At 47.1% G+C, this 17,857-nt stretch overlaps 1 protein-coding gene across 1 annotated transcript; it reads left to right on the top strand.

Moving 5' to 3' along the window:
• Positions 1 to 752: 752 nt before the first annotated feature.
• On the top strand, positions 753 to 14,976 carry LOC138815030 (NFATC2-interacting protein-like). The gene is made up of 8 exons (XM_070004272.1): positions 753 to 1,138; positions 4,400 to 4,472; positions 9,267 to 9,390; positions 9,934 to 10,014; positions 10,114 to 10,300; positions 11,943 to 12,087; positions 12,569 to 12,678; positions 12,868 to 14,976. Exons 1-8 carry the CDS (start codon positions 779 to 781, stop codon positions 13,024 to 13,026), a joined length of 1,239 nt encoding a protein of 412 aa, XP_069860373.1. The 5' UTR covers positions 753 to 778; the 3' UTR covers positions 13,027 to 14,976.
• The last annotated feature ends 2,881 nt before the right edge of the window (positions 14,977 to 17,857 follow it).

The raw sequence follows: 17,857 nt of genomic DNA on the forward strand, positions 1-17,857 counted from the left end.
AGAAAACCAGAAGTGGCGCTGTGGCTCAAGTGGTAGAGCACCAGCCTTGAGCAAGTGGCTTCTGAGTGCTGGGAAGGTGGCTCAGTGGTAGAGCACTTGCCTAGCATGCATGAGGCCCTGGGTTCAATTCCTCAGTACCACATAAGCAGAAAAAGCCAGAAGTGGCGTTGTGGCTCAAGTGGTAGAGCGCTAGCCTTGAGCAAAAGAAACTCAGGGACACAAACAAAAATGTGGCTTCTCTGTCTTGGACAGCCTCCAGAGTAGTTACGATTGGGAAACCTTTATTTTTGAATGAGCATTAAACCTGAGTTGAATGGAAGTCTTCCTATTCAAACCGGTCAGTACTGAGAAGGGGGAGTGGGGGGCAGTAATAGAGGTACCCGTAAACCTCAGGTAGACCTAATTCCCACTCGGTCTTAGGACCCCAGGACTACAATCCCCAGGATGCCTCGATTCTGGACAGAAGAGGAAATCGGGTCATTTTATTTTTCCTTCCTCTCAGTGGGCGGGTCGAAACGAGGCATCCCAGCCAATGAATGGGCTTTACGGAATCGAAACCTCCTCTGATTGTACCGCAAGGATTGGAATCTTTGGCGCCTTTGTTTCAGTGGGGCGTGAGTGATGGGCATGTGCGCTGTCCAGTGACGGGGTGGAGAGGCGTAGCCAGAGCGTGTGGGCGGGCAGAGGCGCTCACCAGCAGGCTGTCTGTCCAATGAGAGGCTGGAGGGGGCTGGGCGGGGAGAGACCGGAGAGTTTGTGTAGCGGCTGAGGGAGTGTGATGGCGGAACCGCTGAGGAGGCGAGGTCGCAGGCTCCGCGGCGGCCGGGTCGGCCGAGGGGCTCGGGGGACGCGGGGTGGTCGGGGCCGGCATCCCGACGTCCAGCGGTCTCCGGTCCGGCGTACTCTGGACCCAGTGTTTGTGGACTTGGTCAGCGACAGCGATGAAGAGACGGCGGCGGTGGCGGCGGACCCGGTGGCGGCGGCGGCGGAGCCCGCGGAGCCCCCGGCGCCGGCCGCACGCCGGCCGGACAGCGACAGCGATAGCGAGGGCTCCAGCCCGCGGACGGTGGTCCGGCGGCGGCGGCGGCTGCTGCTGGACCCCGGCGAGGCGCCAGTGGTGCCGGTGTACTCTGGGAAGGTGAGCGTGGAAGGCCGGGCCGGGCCCACGGGGGCCCCGAGCCGGGGATTCCGGACTTGGCCGTGGGTGGGCGAGACGGAAACAGCCAGGCCGGGGTGATGGATGGACGCGGAGACGGCCCGTGGGTTGGGGAGGCCCAGCGGGTGAAGGGCGCGGCGGAAGAAGGAGCCTGGGGGCAGAGGCCGGCAGGCGGGCTGGGGAGTGGGGTGCTTTCGGATTCAGAGGGGCCCAGGAGAACGTGCGGTTGGGCTTGGGGAGCATTCTGATGAGGATGACAAGGAATGGGGGTATTTATGAGGAAGTTGGGCTCCTTGGAGATCCACAATGCTCTGTGTGTGTGTGTGTGTGTGTGTGTGTGTGTGTGTGTGTGTGTGTGTGTGTGTGTGTGTGTGTGTGTGTGTGTGATGGGGGGAGTGTGTGGACGTGTCTAAGGGAGCTAGAGGGTCCCCAAGGTTCTGGGGTTGAAGGATGGATAGCAGCAACTTAGGAGGAAAGAATTTCTGATGAGGATGACAAGGAATGGGGGTATTTATGAGGAAGTTGGGCTCCTTGGAGATCCACAATGGTGTGTGTGTGTGTGTGTGTGTGTGTGTGTGTGTGTGTGTGTGTGATGGGGGGGAGTGTGTGGACGTGTCTAAGGGAGCTAGAGGGTCCCCAAGGTCCTGGGGTTGAAGGATGGATAGCAGCAACTTAGGAGGAAAGAATGAAGCCGATGTCTTCAGAGAGCCCTAGGGAAAGAAGATTGAGGGGAGGGGGTCGACAATGTAGGGTTCTGAATTCCTGAGTACCCCTGAGAAGGTTGTGGTGACCTCATCCTTAGGAAGGATTTAGGAGCTGGGGTTAGAGAAATCCACCTTCAGTTTTTCCCATCAGTCCCGGGAAGACTTCGGGCTGACACTTTCCCCTCTTTAAATAAGTAAATATAAACATACATATCTATATATGTCTCTATATAGATATATGTGTCTATATACTTATATGTAAAGGTAATGTTGAGGGCCGGGAATGTGGCTTAGTGGTAGAGTGCTTACCTAGCATCCATGAAGCCCTGGCTTTGGTTCCTCCATACCACATACACAGAAAAAGCAGAAGTGGTGAAGTAGTGCTGTGGCTCAAGTGGTAGAATGCTGGCCTTGAGCAAAAGAAGCTCAGGGACAATGCCTGGGCCCTGAGTTTACGTCCCAGGACAGACAGTCAGAAAGAAAGAAAAGAAAAGAAAGAAAGAAAGAAAGAAAGAAAGAAAGAAAGAAAGAAAGAAAGAAAGAAAGAAAGAAAGAAAAGGGTGGAAGAAATAGTAATAATGAGGATTCAAAGAGGATTGAGGTTCAGAGGACTAGATAGAAAAATTCTTGGTATTCCATCTCTAAAATAACTGGAAAAGGCTGAGAATGTGGCTTAGTAGTAGAGTGCTTGCCTGGTATGCATGAAGCCCTGGGTTCGATTCCTCAGTACCACATAAACAGAAAAAGCCAGAAGTGGCACCGTGGCTCAAGTGGTGGAGCACAAGCCTCGAACAAGAGAAGCTCAGAGTCAGGCGCCCGTGGCACAAGCCTGTAATCCTAGCTACTCAGGAGGCTAAGATCTGAGGATTGCAGTTCAAAGCCAGCCTGAGCAGCAAAGTCCGTGAGACTCTCGACGCCAGTTAACCACCAGAAAACTGGAGTAGCACTCTGTGGCTCAAGTGGTTGAGCGCTCTCCTTGAGCTGAAGAGCTCAGGGTCAGCACTCAGGCGCAGAGTTCAAGCCCCATGACTGACCCCCACCCCACCCCCCAAAAAAGAAAAAGCTCAGGGATAGTACTCAGGCCTTGAGTTCAAGCCACAAGACTGACGAACAAAACAAAACAAAAAATAATGTTGATTGCTGCCGGGCGCCTGGTAATCCTAGCTACTCAGGAGGCTGAGATATGAGGATCATGGTTCAAAGCCAACCCGGGCAGGAAAGTCTATGAAACTCTTATCTCCAATAAACCACTAGAAAACTAGAAGCGGTGCTGTGGCTCAAGCGGTAGAGAGCTCACCTTGAGCTGAAGAGCGCAGAGACAGCGCCCAGGCTGAGTTCAAGCCCCATGACCGACCAAAAAAAAAAAATCTTGATTGCTGTTTTTTTTTTTTTTTTTTTTTTTTTTTTTAATTTTTGGTTGCTGTTTTGTTGGTCACAAAAATAACTCAGTTACTGGAAAGTATTGCAACTTAATAGAATGTATAATTTTTAATATGACTTTATTGTTATTATTAAGGCATTATACAGAGGGGTTACTATTTTATAAGTCAAGTAATGACTACATTTCATTTTTGGACAATGTGACTATTTTCGCTTTTCCCCAGTTTCCCCCTCCTGTTGCTGCTCACAAGTTACATAGAAATCGTATAATTTTGAGATAGAAATAAACTGTTGTTCTCATTTTGGTGTATGTTCAGATTTATTTCACTTTTCACTTTGATATTATTAAAATGTAATCATACCCTTTCTGTACATCACTTTATTTGTCAGTCGTGGGGCTTGAACTCTGGGCCTGGGCGCTGTCCCTCAGCTCTTCAGCTCAAGGCTAGCACTCTACCATTTGAGCCACAGCGCCACTTCCAGCTTTTTCTACTTATGTGGTGTTGAGGAATCGAATCCAGGGCCTCATGCATGTGAGGCAAGCACTTTACCACTGAGCCACCTTCCCAGCCCATACATCACTTTTATAATAACAGTAAATTTTTTTTTTTTTTTTTTTGGGTCTGGTCGTGGGGCCTGAACTCTGGGCCTGGGCGCTGTCCCTCAGCTCTTCATCTCAAGGCTAGCGCTCTACCACTTGAGCCACAGAGCCACTTCTGGCTTTTTTCTTTTTTTTTTTTTTTTTTGCTTATGTGGTGCTGAGGAATCGAACCCAGGGCCTCAGGCATGCAAGGCAAGCGCTCTACCACTGAGCCACCTTCCCAGCCCGCTTTTTTCTTTTTGCTTATGTGGTGCTGAAGAATCGAACCCAGGGCCTCAGGCATGCAAGGCAAGTGCTCTACCACTGAGCCACCTTCCCAGCCCCAACAGTAAAAAAATTAAAATAGAAAAATGTGAAGTTTGGCAAGTCCATCACCTAAATTACTTAATATTCATTGGACATTTTCTCCATATCAAGACTTATCCTTTTATCATTGACATAGAATGAACAATCTTATAAATTAAAATTGAAAAAGGCATTATATATACCAAAGACTATAAATTGCCTTTCACTAGTACAAGAATTGGTAAAATAACATTCCTATCTTTGTCTTTGCAGGTACAAAGTAGTTTCAACCTCATCCCAGATGATGCTTCCCTCCTGAAACTCTACCCTGCAGGGGCAGAAGAAGGTAAGCAGATTTCTAAGGAGACTTCTGGAATCTGTATACAAGCAAGCAATTCTTTACCACTGAGCCACACCCCTCAGCTCATTGTCTATTCTGGCTGGCTTGTGCTTAAAATGCTAGGTATTTTAGAGTGAAGTCTGAGGATCATAGTTTGAAACCAGCTCTAGCAGAGGAAAAGATGGAAGTAGAGGTGTAGCTTAAGTGGTAGAGGACCAGCTTTGAGTAGAAAAAAATCAAGAAAGCCTGTCCCTTCCTGGTAGCTTATGCCTATAATTGTAGCTACTCAGGAGGATGAGATTTGTGTATCTTGGTTCCAAGCTAGCACTAGCAAGAAAGGCTGTAAGACTCTTATCTCCAATTAACTACAAGAAAACTGGAAGTGGCACTGTGGCTCAAAGTGGTAGAGCACTAGCCTTGAGTAAAAAAGCTCAGGACAGCTTCCAGGCCCTAAGTTCAAGTCCCATCATCTACCAAAAGAAGAAAAAAAAAGTGCAAAGCCCTGAGTTCAAACTTGAGTCCTGAAAGGAGGTATTTGGTTGTTACCCGGAAGGCACTGGAGCTGCTTAAAAACCTTGTGCCTACCACCATATGCAGGTTTGTAAAAGCCTAGGATTTGTAAAAGAGTAGGATTTTGTAATCCTACTCAAGGGGTATTGTGAATCTGTGACATCTTGTTACATTAGCAGCAAATTCCTTTGGAATACTTCAGAGCTAGCAGGGTGTTCTTTGCAGTTTGTCCTCCCCCAGTGATGTGATTATTTTTATTTATTTATTTTTTGTCAGTTCTGGGGCTTGAACTCAAGGCCTGGGCACTGTCCCTGAGCTTTTTTTTTTTGCTCAATGCTAGCACTATACCAATTGAACCACAGTGCCACTTCTGGCTTTTTCTGGTTATGTGGTACTGAGGAATGGAACCCAGGGCTTCATGGATGCTAGGCAAGCACTCTACCACTAAGCCACATTGCCAGCCCAGTGATGTGATTCTTGCAACCCTTTTACAAATGGTAGCGAAAAAGAATCAAATCTAGCTTGGCGTCAGTGGCTCACACCTATATTACTAGCTACGCAGGCTGAGATCTGAAGACTGTAGTTCAAAGCCAACTGGGGCAGGAGAGTCTGAGAAACTCTTATCTCCAATAAGCCACCAGAAAACTGGAAGTGGAGCTGTGGCTCAAGTGGTAGATCGCTTGTCTTGTGCTGAAGAGCTGCGGGACAGCGCCTGAGCCCAGAGTTCAAGGTGCACACAAACAAAAAACCAGCCAAATGAAAGGGAAAACAACAAAAAGAATCAAATCTAATAAGGAAGTCATCCAATTTGCAAATACAGACCTTGGATTAAGTCTTTTGGACTGGGTGGGGGCAGGAGATGATAGACTGGTTAAAAGCACACCTCTGTCCCTGAATAGTGTGATGTTGGACAAGTGATCTAGCCTTTGATTGCTTCCATTTCCAGATCAGGAAGATGGTTGTAGTAGTGGATTTATGTCAAAAGATTTTGGTGAGAATTATTTAAAGAGAACCTATGGACAGGTGCTATTAGGAGGCTGAGTTTTGTTTTTTGTTTTTTGTTTTTTTTGTGAACATACTGTACAGAGGGGTAGAAGGCTGAGTTTTAACGATTTGGGGTTCTAATAGTCAATCTGGGCAGGAAAGTCTGTGAGACCCTTATCTTCAATTAACCACCCAAAAGTTGAATGTGGGGCTTTATGGCTCAAGTGGTAGAGTCCCAGCCTTGAGCAAAAAAGCTAAGGGGTAAAGCACAGGTCCTGAATTCAAGACTCTGGACGGGCACAATAAATAAAGAAATAAATGGAACATGTAGGGTGCTCTCTCTCTCTTTCTCTCTGGCCCATGTACATGGGTTAGGACAGCACTTGGAATTTCAAAGTACTATGTAAAAGGTAATCAGTTGTAGCACCAATCTTGATATTTTGGCCTGGAGAATTCTTGTGTGTGAGGGGAGTTGTTTGCCCATTGTAGAAAAGTTTATAGCAGCCCTAGCCGACTCCCTCAGGAATTTTGTTGTTGTTAGTCATGGGGCTTGAACTCTGGGCCTAAGGGCTGTCCCCTCAGCTCTTCAGCTTAAGGCTAGTGTTCTATCACTGCACCACTTGCGGCTTTTTCTGTTTATGTGGTGGTGAGGAATCAAACCCTGGGCCTCTGCAGGTGAGGCTCCACCCTTGAGCCACCTTCCTAGCCCCACGCGCGCCCCCACCCCCATATTTTGACAGCATTATCTCCAGACAGTGCCACGTGTCCCCTGGGAAGCAAAATTGCGCCTGGTTGAAAACCACTGACCCCCGAGTTATTGTTTCATTCTCATAATATTTATTCCTTATTTAGTAGTGCTGGAAATGGAACAACAGGGCATGGACATGTTAGGCATGTGCTTTAGCACTGAGGTACACCCCCCCCCCCAATCTGGGCAGTATTTTTTATTTTATGGTTTATAATGTTTTTGTTTAGTTTTGTGCATGTGCATGTGCTGGTCCTGGGCTTGAACTCAGGGTTTGGATACAGTCCCTGAGCTTCTTTGGTTCAAGGCTAATGCTGTACCACTTGAACCACAGCACTACTTCCAGCTTTTTCTGTGTAGTTTATTGGAGATAAGAGTCTCATGGAAACCAGGAGCTGGTGGTTCATGCCTGTTAATCCTAGCTACTCAGGAGGCTGAGATCTGAGGATCGCCGTTCAAAGCCATTCAGGGCAGTAAAGTTCATGAGACTCTTTAATTAACCACCAGAAAACCAGAAGTGGTGCTGTGGCTCAAGTGGTAGAGTGCTCACCTTAAGCTAAAGAGTTCAAGGACAGCTCCCAGGCCCAGAGTTCAAGCCCCATGACTGACCCCCCCCCAAAAAAAAAAAGTCTCATGGACTTAAAAAAATTTTTTTTTGGTGAGGCTTGAACTAGGACACATGCTCTACCATGGAGCTACATCCCTAGCCTTATGATTATCTTCTATCTGTAGCAAGCAAACGGGAAAATGTTTTATATTTTAGAATGATGTTTTATTTATTTCTTTTTATTAGAAATCTTAAGTTAAACCAGGTATGGTGACACATACCTGTAGTCCCGGGCTGAAGGAGGAGGATCACAAGTTAGAGGCCCTTCTGGCCAATTTAAAAAGACTCTCTAATGTAAAAAAGGGTCTAGGATATTAGTTCAGTGGTAGAGTGTTTGCCTAACAAGCTTGAGACCCTGGATTCAGTTTCTAGTAACACACACACACACACACACACACACACACAAACACACACACACACACACACACACACACACACGAGAAACAGAGATTTAAAGAAAAATCTTAACAGTCATGTTCTTCCAACACTTTTTCAGTATGTTCTAGTGGTCTTGTATCTGTCACTGCAGTATCCTTTCTCAGGCTCTTGTTTTTTGTTTTTCTTTTTAGTTGCTTGTCAATAAGTTTATTGTCTTCCTGAAAAAAATTCTTCATAGAAATTTGTTTGAGGGGCTGGGAATGTGGCTTAGTGGTAGAGTACTTGCCTAGTATGCTTGAAGCCCTGGGTTCAATTCCTCAGTACCACATAAACAGAAAAAGCCAGAAGTGGCACTGGAGCTCAAGTGGTAGAGTGCTAGCCTTGAGCAAAAGCAGCTCGGGACAGTGCCCAGGCCCTGAGTTCAAGCCCCAGGACTGCCCCCCCCCCCCAAAGAAAAAGGAAAAATTTGTTTGATTTAGCTTTCAGCAGCCCTTTCCTGAGCTCTGAAGAAACTTGCCTTGTTTTGAGGTACCCAATCTTTCTTCTGGGCAAAGGACATTTTGGGATGATTCCACCTCTTCCTCTTTACTTTTCTCCTGGGCTGGCTTTTTCTCATAGACTAGCTCCTCTCATATAGTAGTGTACCCCTTCTTGTGCATCTCCCCCATCATATGTGGAGCTTTTTTTTTTTTCTGCTCCTGGGGTTGAACTTATGGCCTGAGAGCTGTCCTTGAGCCTCTTTGTGCTCAAGACTAGTGCTCTACCACTTGGTCCACAGCGCTACTTTTGTCTTTCTCTGAGTAGTTTACTGGAGATAAGCATCTAACGAACTTTTCTACCCTGGCTGGCTTTGAACCTTGATCCTCAGATCTCAGCCTCCTGAATAGCAAGTTTGAGTCACTAGCGCCTGGTTTAATTTATTTTTATTTATTTATTTTTTTTGTGTGCCAGTAGTGGAACTTTGAACTCAGGGTTTGGACACTGTCCCTAAGTTTTTTCACTCAAGGCTGACATTTAACTTGAGCCACAGCTCTTCTTCTGACTTTTTGGTTAGTTGGAGATAAGAGTCTTGGGGATTTGTCAGCATGAGCTGGCTCCTGACTGTGATCCTCAGATCTTAGTGTGAACCTTTGGTCTCCTGCCCCACTCTTTACCTCCCACTTCCTTGTCTTGAGGCCTGGGTGCTGTCCTTGAGCTCTACAGCTCAAGGCAATTGCTTGCAACACTTCTGGTTTTCTAGTGGTTAGTTGGAGATGAGTCTTACAGACTTTCTTGCCTGGTCTGGCTTTGAGCCACAATTCTCAGATCTCAGCCTCCTGAGTAGCTAGGATTACAGACATGAGCCACTGGCACCAGCCTTTTTTTTTTTTTTTTTTTAAAGACAGTTTTAATATATAGCTCAGGCTAGCTTGAAACTAGGGATCTCTTTGTGTCAGCCTCTTGAGTGCTGGGATTACAGGTATGCACCACACCTAGCTTCCTCAGGCTGGTCTTAAGGACTCTGACTTGTTTCTCCTTGGCCTCCCCTGGTCTTCTCTTGGTTAATTCTTTGCACTTTCTTCTCCTCTGTCCCCAGAAATAGATATGGCAGATTTTACCAGTCCTCCTCACTCTGAGGATCCTCCAGTTCCAAGTTCTCCCTGGAAGAGTAAGCTGAGGAATAAAGATGAGAAAGAAGAGAAGGCAGCAAAGGTGGTTCTGTGAGTGAGCCTGGGACACGTGGACCCTGGGAGCAGGAGGGAGGTGGAGAGGTGAGCCAAGGCAGGCAGGCCCCTGGGCTGGCTCCTGAAAGCAGAAGGGCTGGAAGGAGCCTCGAGCTTCCTTCTTGAATGAGACTGCTAGGAGAAGAGGTGGCAAGACCAGATGATGATAGGACCTTTGAGAGACTCTGTCCGAAGAGCTGGAGGCAGGACCGTGCATGGGTTAAGGGAGCCCACAGGCTGCTTTCTGCCTTCTTTCTGCTTCCTTCCTCATCCATGCCTGGGGGAGAGTTTAGAGAATTATTCTATAGATGACTAGTCAGAGCCCAGACTGTGCCTGATGGAATCGGACCTGTGGAGTAAGGTATTTTTCCTTCCCTCATATTTGGGTCTTGTAAATACAAAAACGTGCTAGCTTTTCCCTGTCCCGATCTGTCTGTCTTCTGGTACAGTACATGTTACTTACAGGGCCTCCCTGTTGACTCTCTTGCTCCCTGCCTGTCTGTCCTTTGTCTCCATCTTGCCCCTCTCTTCTTTCTCCAGGGTTCAGGATACATCTCCCTCTCCCCCACCTCCACCAAGGAACAAAAGCAGAAAGCATACTCGGGCACTCCAGAAGTTAAGGTGCCAGTGATGGGGGGGGACTATGGCTGGGAAGAAGGGTGGGGGCAGGTGGGATGGGTGAGCAACCCCAGACGACCCAGTGTCTTGCCTGCCCCCCAGAGAAGTGAACAAGCGCCTCCGGGATCTTCGATCCTGCCTGAGCCCCAAGCAGCCCCAGGGCCATGAGCACCTGAACCAAGACGATGAAGTGGTCCTGGTGGAGGGGCCTGTCCTGCCAGAGAACCCCAGGCTCTTCCCGCTCAAAATCCGTTGCCGGGCTGACGTGGTCAGATTGCCCATTAGAATGGTAAGTGCTTGGGGACTGGCAGGAGAAGGCCCAGGAGCTGACTTTGTAGAGACTGGTGACTAGCACAGACATACTGGCAGGAGGGGCTGTGTTTTTCTTCCTATCTTGCTCTCAGGAGCTCCCTGCCACTCTGTCCCTCCAAGCCTTTCTCCTTACTGGTCCCTCTCTGTAGTTTTTCCTTATTTTCCTTCCTTCCTTCCTTCCTTCCTTCCTTGTTTCCTTCCTTTGTTGTTGATCCAGAAGTGGGTTTTGAACTCTGCCTCGTGTTCTCACTTGGCTTTTTCACTCAAGGATAACAGTCTGTCTATCACTTGAACCATGAATTTTTTTCCTGGTTAATTGGAGATAAGTCTCAGACTTTTCTGCTCAGGCTTGCTTTGAACCATGATCATCAGATCTCAGCTGCCTTTATAGCAAAGATTATAGTTGCAAGCCTTTAGCATCTAGCTTTATGTCTTTTTTTTTTTTTTTTTTTTTTGCCAGTCTTGGGGGCTTGAACTCAGGGCTTGGGCACTGTCCCTGAGCTTCTTTTGCTCAAGGCTACCTAGCACTCTTACCATTTGAGCCACAGTGCCACTTCTGGCTTTTTCTGTATATGTGGTACTGAGGAATGAAACCCAGGGCAGTATGCATGCAAGGCAAACCCTATATCACTAAGCCACATTCCCAGCCAATCTTTTTTTTTGCCAGTCCTGAGGTGCTGTCCCTGAGCTGCTTTTGCTCAAGGCTAGTGCTTTGCCACTTGAACCACAGCTCCACTGTGACTTTTTTGGTAGTTTATTGGAGATGAGAGTCTCAGAGACTTTCCTGCCTGGGCTGGCTTCATATCCTTAGATCTCAGCCTCCTGAGTAGTTAAGATTACAGGTGTGTGCCACCAGCACCTGGCTCTACCTATTCTTCAAGGCTCCACTTAGGTTGCATGTCTTCTACCAAGCTTTTTTAGGGGAATATCTTCCCAGATAATCTCTTTCCTCCTGGGGCCTTGTATTTTCCTCTTGTGCTGGCTATCACGTGGGAATGGCAGATGCCTTTCAATCTGCCTGAGGCCCCCTGAACTTCCTGACAAAGTCCAATTCGTGTGTTAGGGACATTGAACACCAGGACTGCTCAGGAATGAGCCCTCAGTGAGTATCGCGCTCAAGCTGGCACTGCATTCCTTGCTCTGCTGTAGAGAGTTTGAGGCATATGTGAGTGGTTGGAGGTGTGATGCCAAGGTAGAGAACTTGCCTAGCATATGTGAGGCCCTGTGTTCCAGTTTGTCATCCAACTTTGCAATGGTTGGTTTCAGACAAAAGGCTAGATTTCTGGCTTGTCTAAAAAACAGGAAGACAGGACAGAGGCCCCGTTGCGTTTGAGTGTGGGAGGGCACGGCTGCCTGGGCTGAGACCCAGCTGCTAGGCTCCACGCCCTCCCTTCTCCTGACCCAGGAGGCTGCTTTGTGCCGCTCACCTGGGCCCTTTACTCAGTGATTTTACTCTCTACTTTCCAGGTAAATATGGTGAAACTCGGAGCTGAGGAGTTCAGCAAGTAGCCCAGGCCAGAAACTTGTGTTTTGGGTGGTTCTGCTGGAGGGGGTGGGGGTAGATGGAGAATTTCCAGGAGGGAAAGTTTCCTTTCCTCCTTGTCTTCCTCTTTCCCTAGTCTGAGCCCCTTCAGAGTGTGGTGGACCACATGGCTGCCCATCTCAGGGTGTCCCCAAGCAGGATCCTTTTGCTCTTCGGAGAGACAGAACTGTCCCCGACTGCCACTCCCAGGACCCTAAAGCTTGGAGTGGCTGACATCATTGGTGAGTGGAAAAATGAAGAAGCCTGGGAAAGAGGCTTTTACAGATGTAGCGCTGTGGCTCAAGTGGTAAAACTCTAGCCTTGAGCTGAAGAGCTCAGGGACAGTACCTAGGCTCAGAGTTCAAGCCCCATGACCAATCCTCCCCCCCCCCCCCAACCAAAAAAAAAAAAAATTAAGCCGGTTGCTGGTGGCTCACACCTGTCATCCTAACTACTCAGGAGACTGAGATCTGCGGATCACTGTTCAAAGCCAGCCAGGGCAGGAAAGTCTGTGAGACTCTTATCTCCAGTGAACCACCAGAAACCCAGAAGTGGTACTGTAGCTTAAGTGGTAGAGCGCTAGCCTTGAGCTGAAGAGTGCAGAGACAGCGCCCAAGCCTAGAGTATTCCACTTAGGGGTTGGGGAATATGGGGAAAGTTCCAGAGAGGGCCCTGATTCCATCTGCCTACTTAGTCCTGTCTCTCCGATCTTGCCTTTCACAGACTGTGTAGTCTTGGCAAGTTCTTTGGAGGCCACAGAGACATCCCAAAAGCTCCAACTGAGAGTGCAGGGGAAGGAGAAACACCAGAAGCTAGAGATCTCACTGGCTCAAGTGAGTGGGAGAAATGGCTGTCCCATGCTGTCCCTTTCCCTCCCTTTGTTGTCTCTTAGCACTGAACATAACAGAGTCCTCCTAATTCTGAATTGCTGAGCTCCTTTCCCAAGGTCTGTAGCCATCCATCCCATCAAGACAGAATCCTCCAGCCTCTTTCCCAGTTTTCATCTGGTTTTCTCCCTGTAGAATTCTCCTCTCCAAACCCTCATGTCACACTATGAGGAGGCCATGGGACTTTCTGGACACAAGCTCTCCTTCTTCTATGATGGAACAAAGCTTTCAGGCAAGGAGCTACCGGCAGATCTGGGCATGGAATCTGGGGACCTCATTGAAGTCTGGGGCTGAAGTCTCCCTCCATGTTTAAAGACCTTGCTGGACTTGGGGAGATGTCTACTACTTTCTTATTTTTTATTTTTTTGGCCCCATAAGGGCTAGCAGAAATTAAAATAGAACTTATCTTTAAGCAGAAACAAAACCAGTGACTTTGGCCCTGTCTCCTGTTCACCCTGATCCAAGCCTTAGCCACTTACTTGGTTATTGTAAAGTGGTTGTGGCTGCCAGGGTGGCCTGTGGCTCCATGAACACGTGCTGAACTTTGCAGTCCCAGAGTGTGGAGGAGGTGTCTCCCAGTCCTATTCCTTAACCTCATCTTCACCCTTTGCTGTGGCAAAATGTCTGTTCTGGGAACGTTCCTTTGTAGTTGGAGAGGTAGTTGGAATAAATGAGGGCCTGGGACCATACTACATGCAGCACCAACATGGCTCTGTTCTTACCTGGGGCCTGGAGTGCAGTTTGCTTGGGTAGGAGCATGGTCTGTGGAGAGAGAACACAAGCAAGTTTACACAGGCCAAGGTGCAAGTGTGAAGAAGAGTAATGGAAGCGCAGTGTCAGCTCTGCCCCTTCCCCAGGTCCCTTCATGGCCCCTCCCCTCTAGATCACACTTCCTGGTGCCCATTCTGGAGCCACAGCTGCCTCCTCAGCCCTTTCGTTTTGGCTCTTGAGAATAACCGTCCCATGCAAGGATTCTCTGCTTTTACGGGTTTTTCTTCTTTCTTCATGCTGTCCCTGCCTGACAGCACCCCCATTTAATATGTTTATTGTGCACCTTAGAATATAAATATCTTTATAAGTGTTTTCTCAGTGATTATGTTTTTTTTTGTTTGTTTTTGTTTTGTTTTTTACTATGTATCCGTGTTATCGTGCAGTAGGTTTACTGGCCTGGCTGTGTGTGTGTATGGTGTAGCCCCTCGATCTTTGCTCCTAGATCGTTGCTCAGACCTGCTGACCCAGTGGCATCAGGCGGATTTTACTCACATGTTGCCTTAAGCGAGGGGCACCTGTGTACCTCCATCTCCTCTGCACTGAATCCAAGGACACGATAACCATCCTTTCCTATGTCCCTTTGGGAGCCTGAGTAGACCTTTCTCTAGCATATGAATTCAGGATCGGAGTATAAACTCTTCAGTTGATTTCTCTGGGGATTTCCTTTCTGTCCTCACCAGCACCTAGTATGCCTGACTTTCTGCTTTTGCCGTCTAACAGGTATAAAATGCTGCCATATTTTAATGGGCTTTCATCTGGTCTTGGCTGGTCGGGGGATTTTCATATCCCTGCTCACCTCTTTATTTTCTCTACCTGTGAACTGCTCATTCTCTCACAAGCTTCCTTTTATTCTGAGGAGTTGATCCTAAGATCCTGGGTGATTGTAAATAACACTCTTGTAGCTAGCAGGATCCTTCGCTGAGCAGTCTTAATTTTAAAGTAAACAAATTGACTTTTCTTACAATGCTTGTTGCTTCTTGACTTCCTATTTAAAACTAGGAGAGATGATTTTATTTTCTGCTGTTAGTGAGCTGGTTTTTCCTCCCATTATGAGGCCCCTAAATGGAGCCAAAGTTCAATTGATCACACTGACTCAACAGCTGTTTTTAGTGGCAAAACTGGCACTATTTTGCTTGATGCCAGGCTCTGCTGGTTGCTAAGTATTGTTACTTCACTTCAAGACAATTTAAATGCACCTTTGTGTGGGAGACCAAATTTTTTTTAATTAATTATTTTTTTTAACCATGTGAGCCAGTTTTCTGTTTTTTGTCTACTAAAAGAGCCATTCATCTCCTACTGATATGTGGGTGGGTATAGTCTTCACAAACGGTATCATTCCTTTGAATTTTATGGCCCTTAACAGAATCAGTATGGTGTGTAATTCCACTTTTTCAGATTTTGTGTTCATCAATAAGTTTGAGGATATTAAAAATTCTGTATGCAGTCTCAACAAAATAAATTGAATACACTCAACGTGTGTACTTGAGGATTTCTGTCTTAATGACCCTCATGAGGATCCACTAAAGTTCTGTGACAGATTGTTAACTTTCTCACCCCCATTTTTCCTCCTACAAATTAATAGACCCATGACTTGTAGCAGAATACAGAGGTATTCAAAATAAAAACAGTATAGTCATTCCTGTGGTCCACAAAGTTGAACTTGCAGATTCAACCAGCCATGCAGTGAACATATTAGGGAACACATATGGTTACACATGCTTGTAATTCCAGCGCATGGGAGGCTGACACAGGAGGATGGTGAGTTTGAAGGCATACATAGTGCTACATAGTCAGACCCTGTCTAAGAAAAGAAAATAAAGAAAAAAAATTACATCCATGCTGAACTTGTATAGACTTTGTCATCATTGTTGCCTGAAAAATACAGTATTACTATTTACATTTTTAGCATATTAAAGAATCAGAAGTAGGGTTGGGAAGGTGGCTCAGTGGTAGAGTGCTTGCCTTGCATGAGTTTGATTCCTCAGCACCACATAAGCAGAAAAAGCCAGAAGTGGCACTGTGGCTCAAGTGGTAGAGCCCTTGCCTTGAGCTGAAGAGCTGAGGGACAGTGCCCAGGCCCAGAGTTCAGGCCCCACGACCGACCAAAAAGAAAAATAATAAAAAATAGTCTAGCTAGGTATGGCCAAATGCCAATGCAGGTTCTGGGGTCTGACAGAGGGGTGCCTTGTCCAGGAAGGCTCCTGAGGGCACAGTATGGCTCTGTCCTTTGCTTCCTGCTGCTGAAGTGGAAGTGGAACAGTCCTACTGACAGGAGGAAAGCTCCAGGATTGCAGCCTCTTGGGAGGACAGCTGGGGTCTCATCCTCCACAGATTACTGTACCTGTCCTGCAGCACCCACTGTGGTCTTACAGAAAAGAGGAACTTGGCTTTGTTCACTGTTACTTCAGGATTTTTTTTTGGGGGGGGGGGTCCAGTTGTGGGGCCTGAACTCTGGGCCTGGGCACTGTCCCTCAGCTCTTCAGCTCAAGGCTAGCGCTCTACCACTTGAGCCACAGTGCCACTTCCGGCTTTTTTCTTTTTGCTTATGTGGTGCTGGGGAATCGAACCCAGGGCCTCATGCATGCAAGGCAAGCCCTCTACCACTGAGCCACCTTCCCAGCCCTACTTTAGGATTTTTGTCAACTAATCAAACCTAGTTCTGACCCCTGCATATGGCCATTGCAGATTGTATTGTAGGGACCCTTGATTGGCACGGAGATTTTCCTCAGGGGTTCATATACAGGAATGAAATCCTCCCACTAGTAATAAAACATGCATCTACCCAGCTTCACCATTTGGTTATGCTTCTTCAAAACACCATTGCTCTTCTAGCAGATGCTAGAATGTTCCAATTTCCCTCTGTCTTCCCCAGCAATCTGGAGGGAATAGAAGAGGCTTCATTGTAAAATAATTTGTTTCTTCTATGACTTATACTTCTATGTCTTATACTTTTGAGACATTAACTTTCTAAAGCTCTCCTGATAAGAGACCTTCAAAACTTTGAGCTGGGCGCAGGTGGTTTACACCTTTAATCCTAATTACTTAGGAGGCAGAGATGAGGATGATAGTTCAAAGACAACGTGTGCAGGAAAGTCATGAGATTCTAAACTCCAACTAACCAGCAGAAATCCAGAGGTGGAAAAAAAGCCAGACATGGAGTTGTGGCTCAAGTGGTAGAGTGCCAGCTTTGAGCAAAAGGTTAAGATGGACAGCACCTGGACTTTTGGCCCCCGTACCAGCACCAAACAAAACAAAACAAAAATACTTCAGTAAATACTCAGTGCCATGTATCAGACTTGGCTTTTTTTTTTTTTCTTTAAATCATACCTTCATCTTCAGAGCAACTTAACTGTTTTCCCCACTTTACAAATTAATCTTTCCCCACCAAGCTGCCAGCTGCAGAACTAGCTAAAATACAAGGGGCCTGATGCAGGACCCATTTTTTTTTTTTCTTTTTGGTCCGTTATGGAGACTGAAGCGCTCTGCCACTTGAACCACAGCACCACTTTCAGCTTTTTCTGCTTTTGTGGTACTGAGGAATCAAACTCAGGGCTCATGCATGCAAGGCAAGCACTCTTACCACTGAGCCACCTTCCCAGCCCCTAGACTCATTTCTTGAAACAGAATCTCATCCTTCAGTACACACAAAGTAATCCATGATTCTGTTAAAATGCTCGCTCATGCCTGTAATCCTAGCTACTCAGAGGCTGAGATTTGAATATTGCAGTTTGAAGCCAGCCCAGGCAGCAAATTATGAGACTCTTATCTGCAATTAACTGCCAGAAAAATGGAATTAGAGCTGTGGCTCAAAGTAGTAGATCACTAGTCTTGAGCAAAAAAAAGCTCAGGGCAGTTTCCAGGCCCAGAGTTCAAGTCCTATGACAAAAAAAAAAGGATATGAAGCACTTGAGTTCAAGCCCCGGTGCAGACACACACTCAGCAGGCCCTGGGTGCCTCAAGCTCATGGATGGGCCAGGGGTGATGCCCCCTTTCTAACAAGCCACAGTGCTGACTACACTATTTAGCCTTTATACCTTTGAAACTTCCCATCTATGATCCCTCTCATCCCCTTCAACTCAAGGCGCGCCTTCATACAGCTCCTCCAGACCCCTGGGGCATCCCTGGGGCTCTATCCCTTCCCACCTCTTCAGCGGTGGGGAACCTTTCTCTGTAAAGGGCCATTTGGTGTCTAACATTAGCCATGTGTGTTTATGTTGCTATGAAGAAAAGCTCCAAGGTTTAGTGAAAAAGCTTGTTTAGGGCGCAGGTACTGGCATGTGAACTCAAGGCCCCGGGCACCTTCCTTTTCGGCTCAGGGCTGTCACTCTACCACTTGAGCCACAGCTCCATTTCT

This window comes from Dipodomys merriami, unplaced genomic scaffold, assembly GCF_024711535.1.
Source record: "Dipodomys merriami isolate MVZ:Mamm:240054 unplaced genomic scaffold, mDipMer1.0.p SCAF_62, whole genome shotgun sequence".
Lineage (NCBI taxonomy): Eukaryota > Metazoa > Chordata > Mammalia > Rodentia > Heteromyidae > Dipodomys > Dipodomys merriami.

What these genes read in the sequence shown, in the direction of transcription:
- LOC138815030 (XM_070004272.1), top strand. Translation starts at nt 779, where the DNA reads ATGGCGGAACCGCTGAGGAGGCGAGGTCGCAGGCTCCGCGGCGGCCGG. An exon ending in CCCTGCAGGGGCAGAAGAAG is followed by an intron (nt 4,473 to 9,266) that starts GTAAGCAGATTT and finishes CTCTGTCCCCAG; the next exon opens with AAATAGATATGGCAGATTTT. An exon ending in TCAGATTGCCCATTAGAATG is followed by an intron (nt 10,301 to 11,942) that starts GTAAGTGCTTGG and finishes CTCTTTCCCTAG; the next exon opens with TCTGAGCCCCTTCAGAGTGT.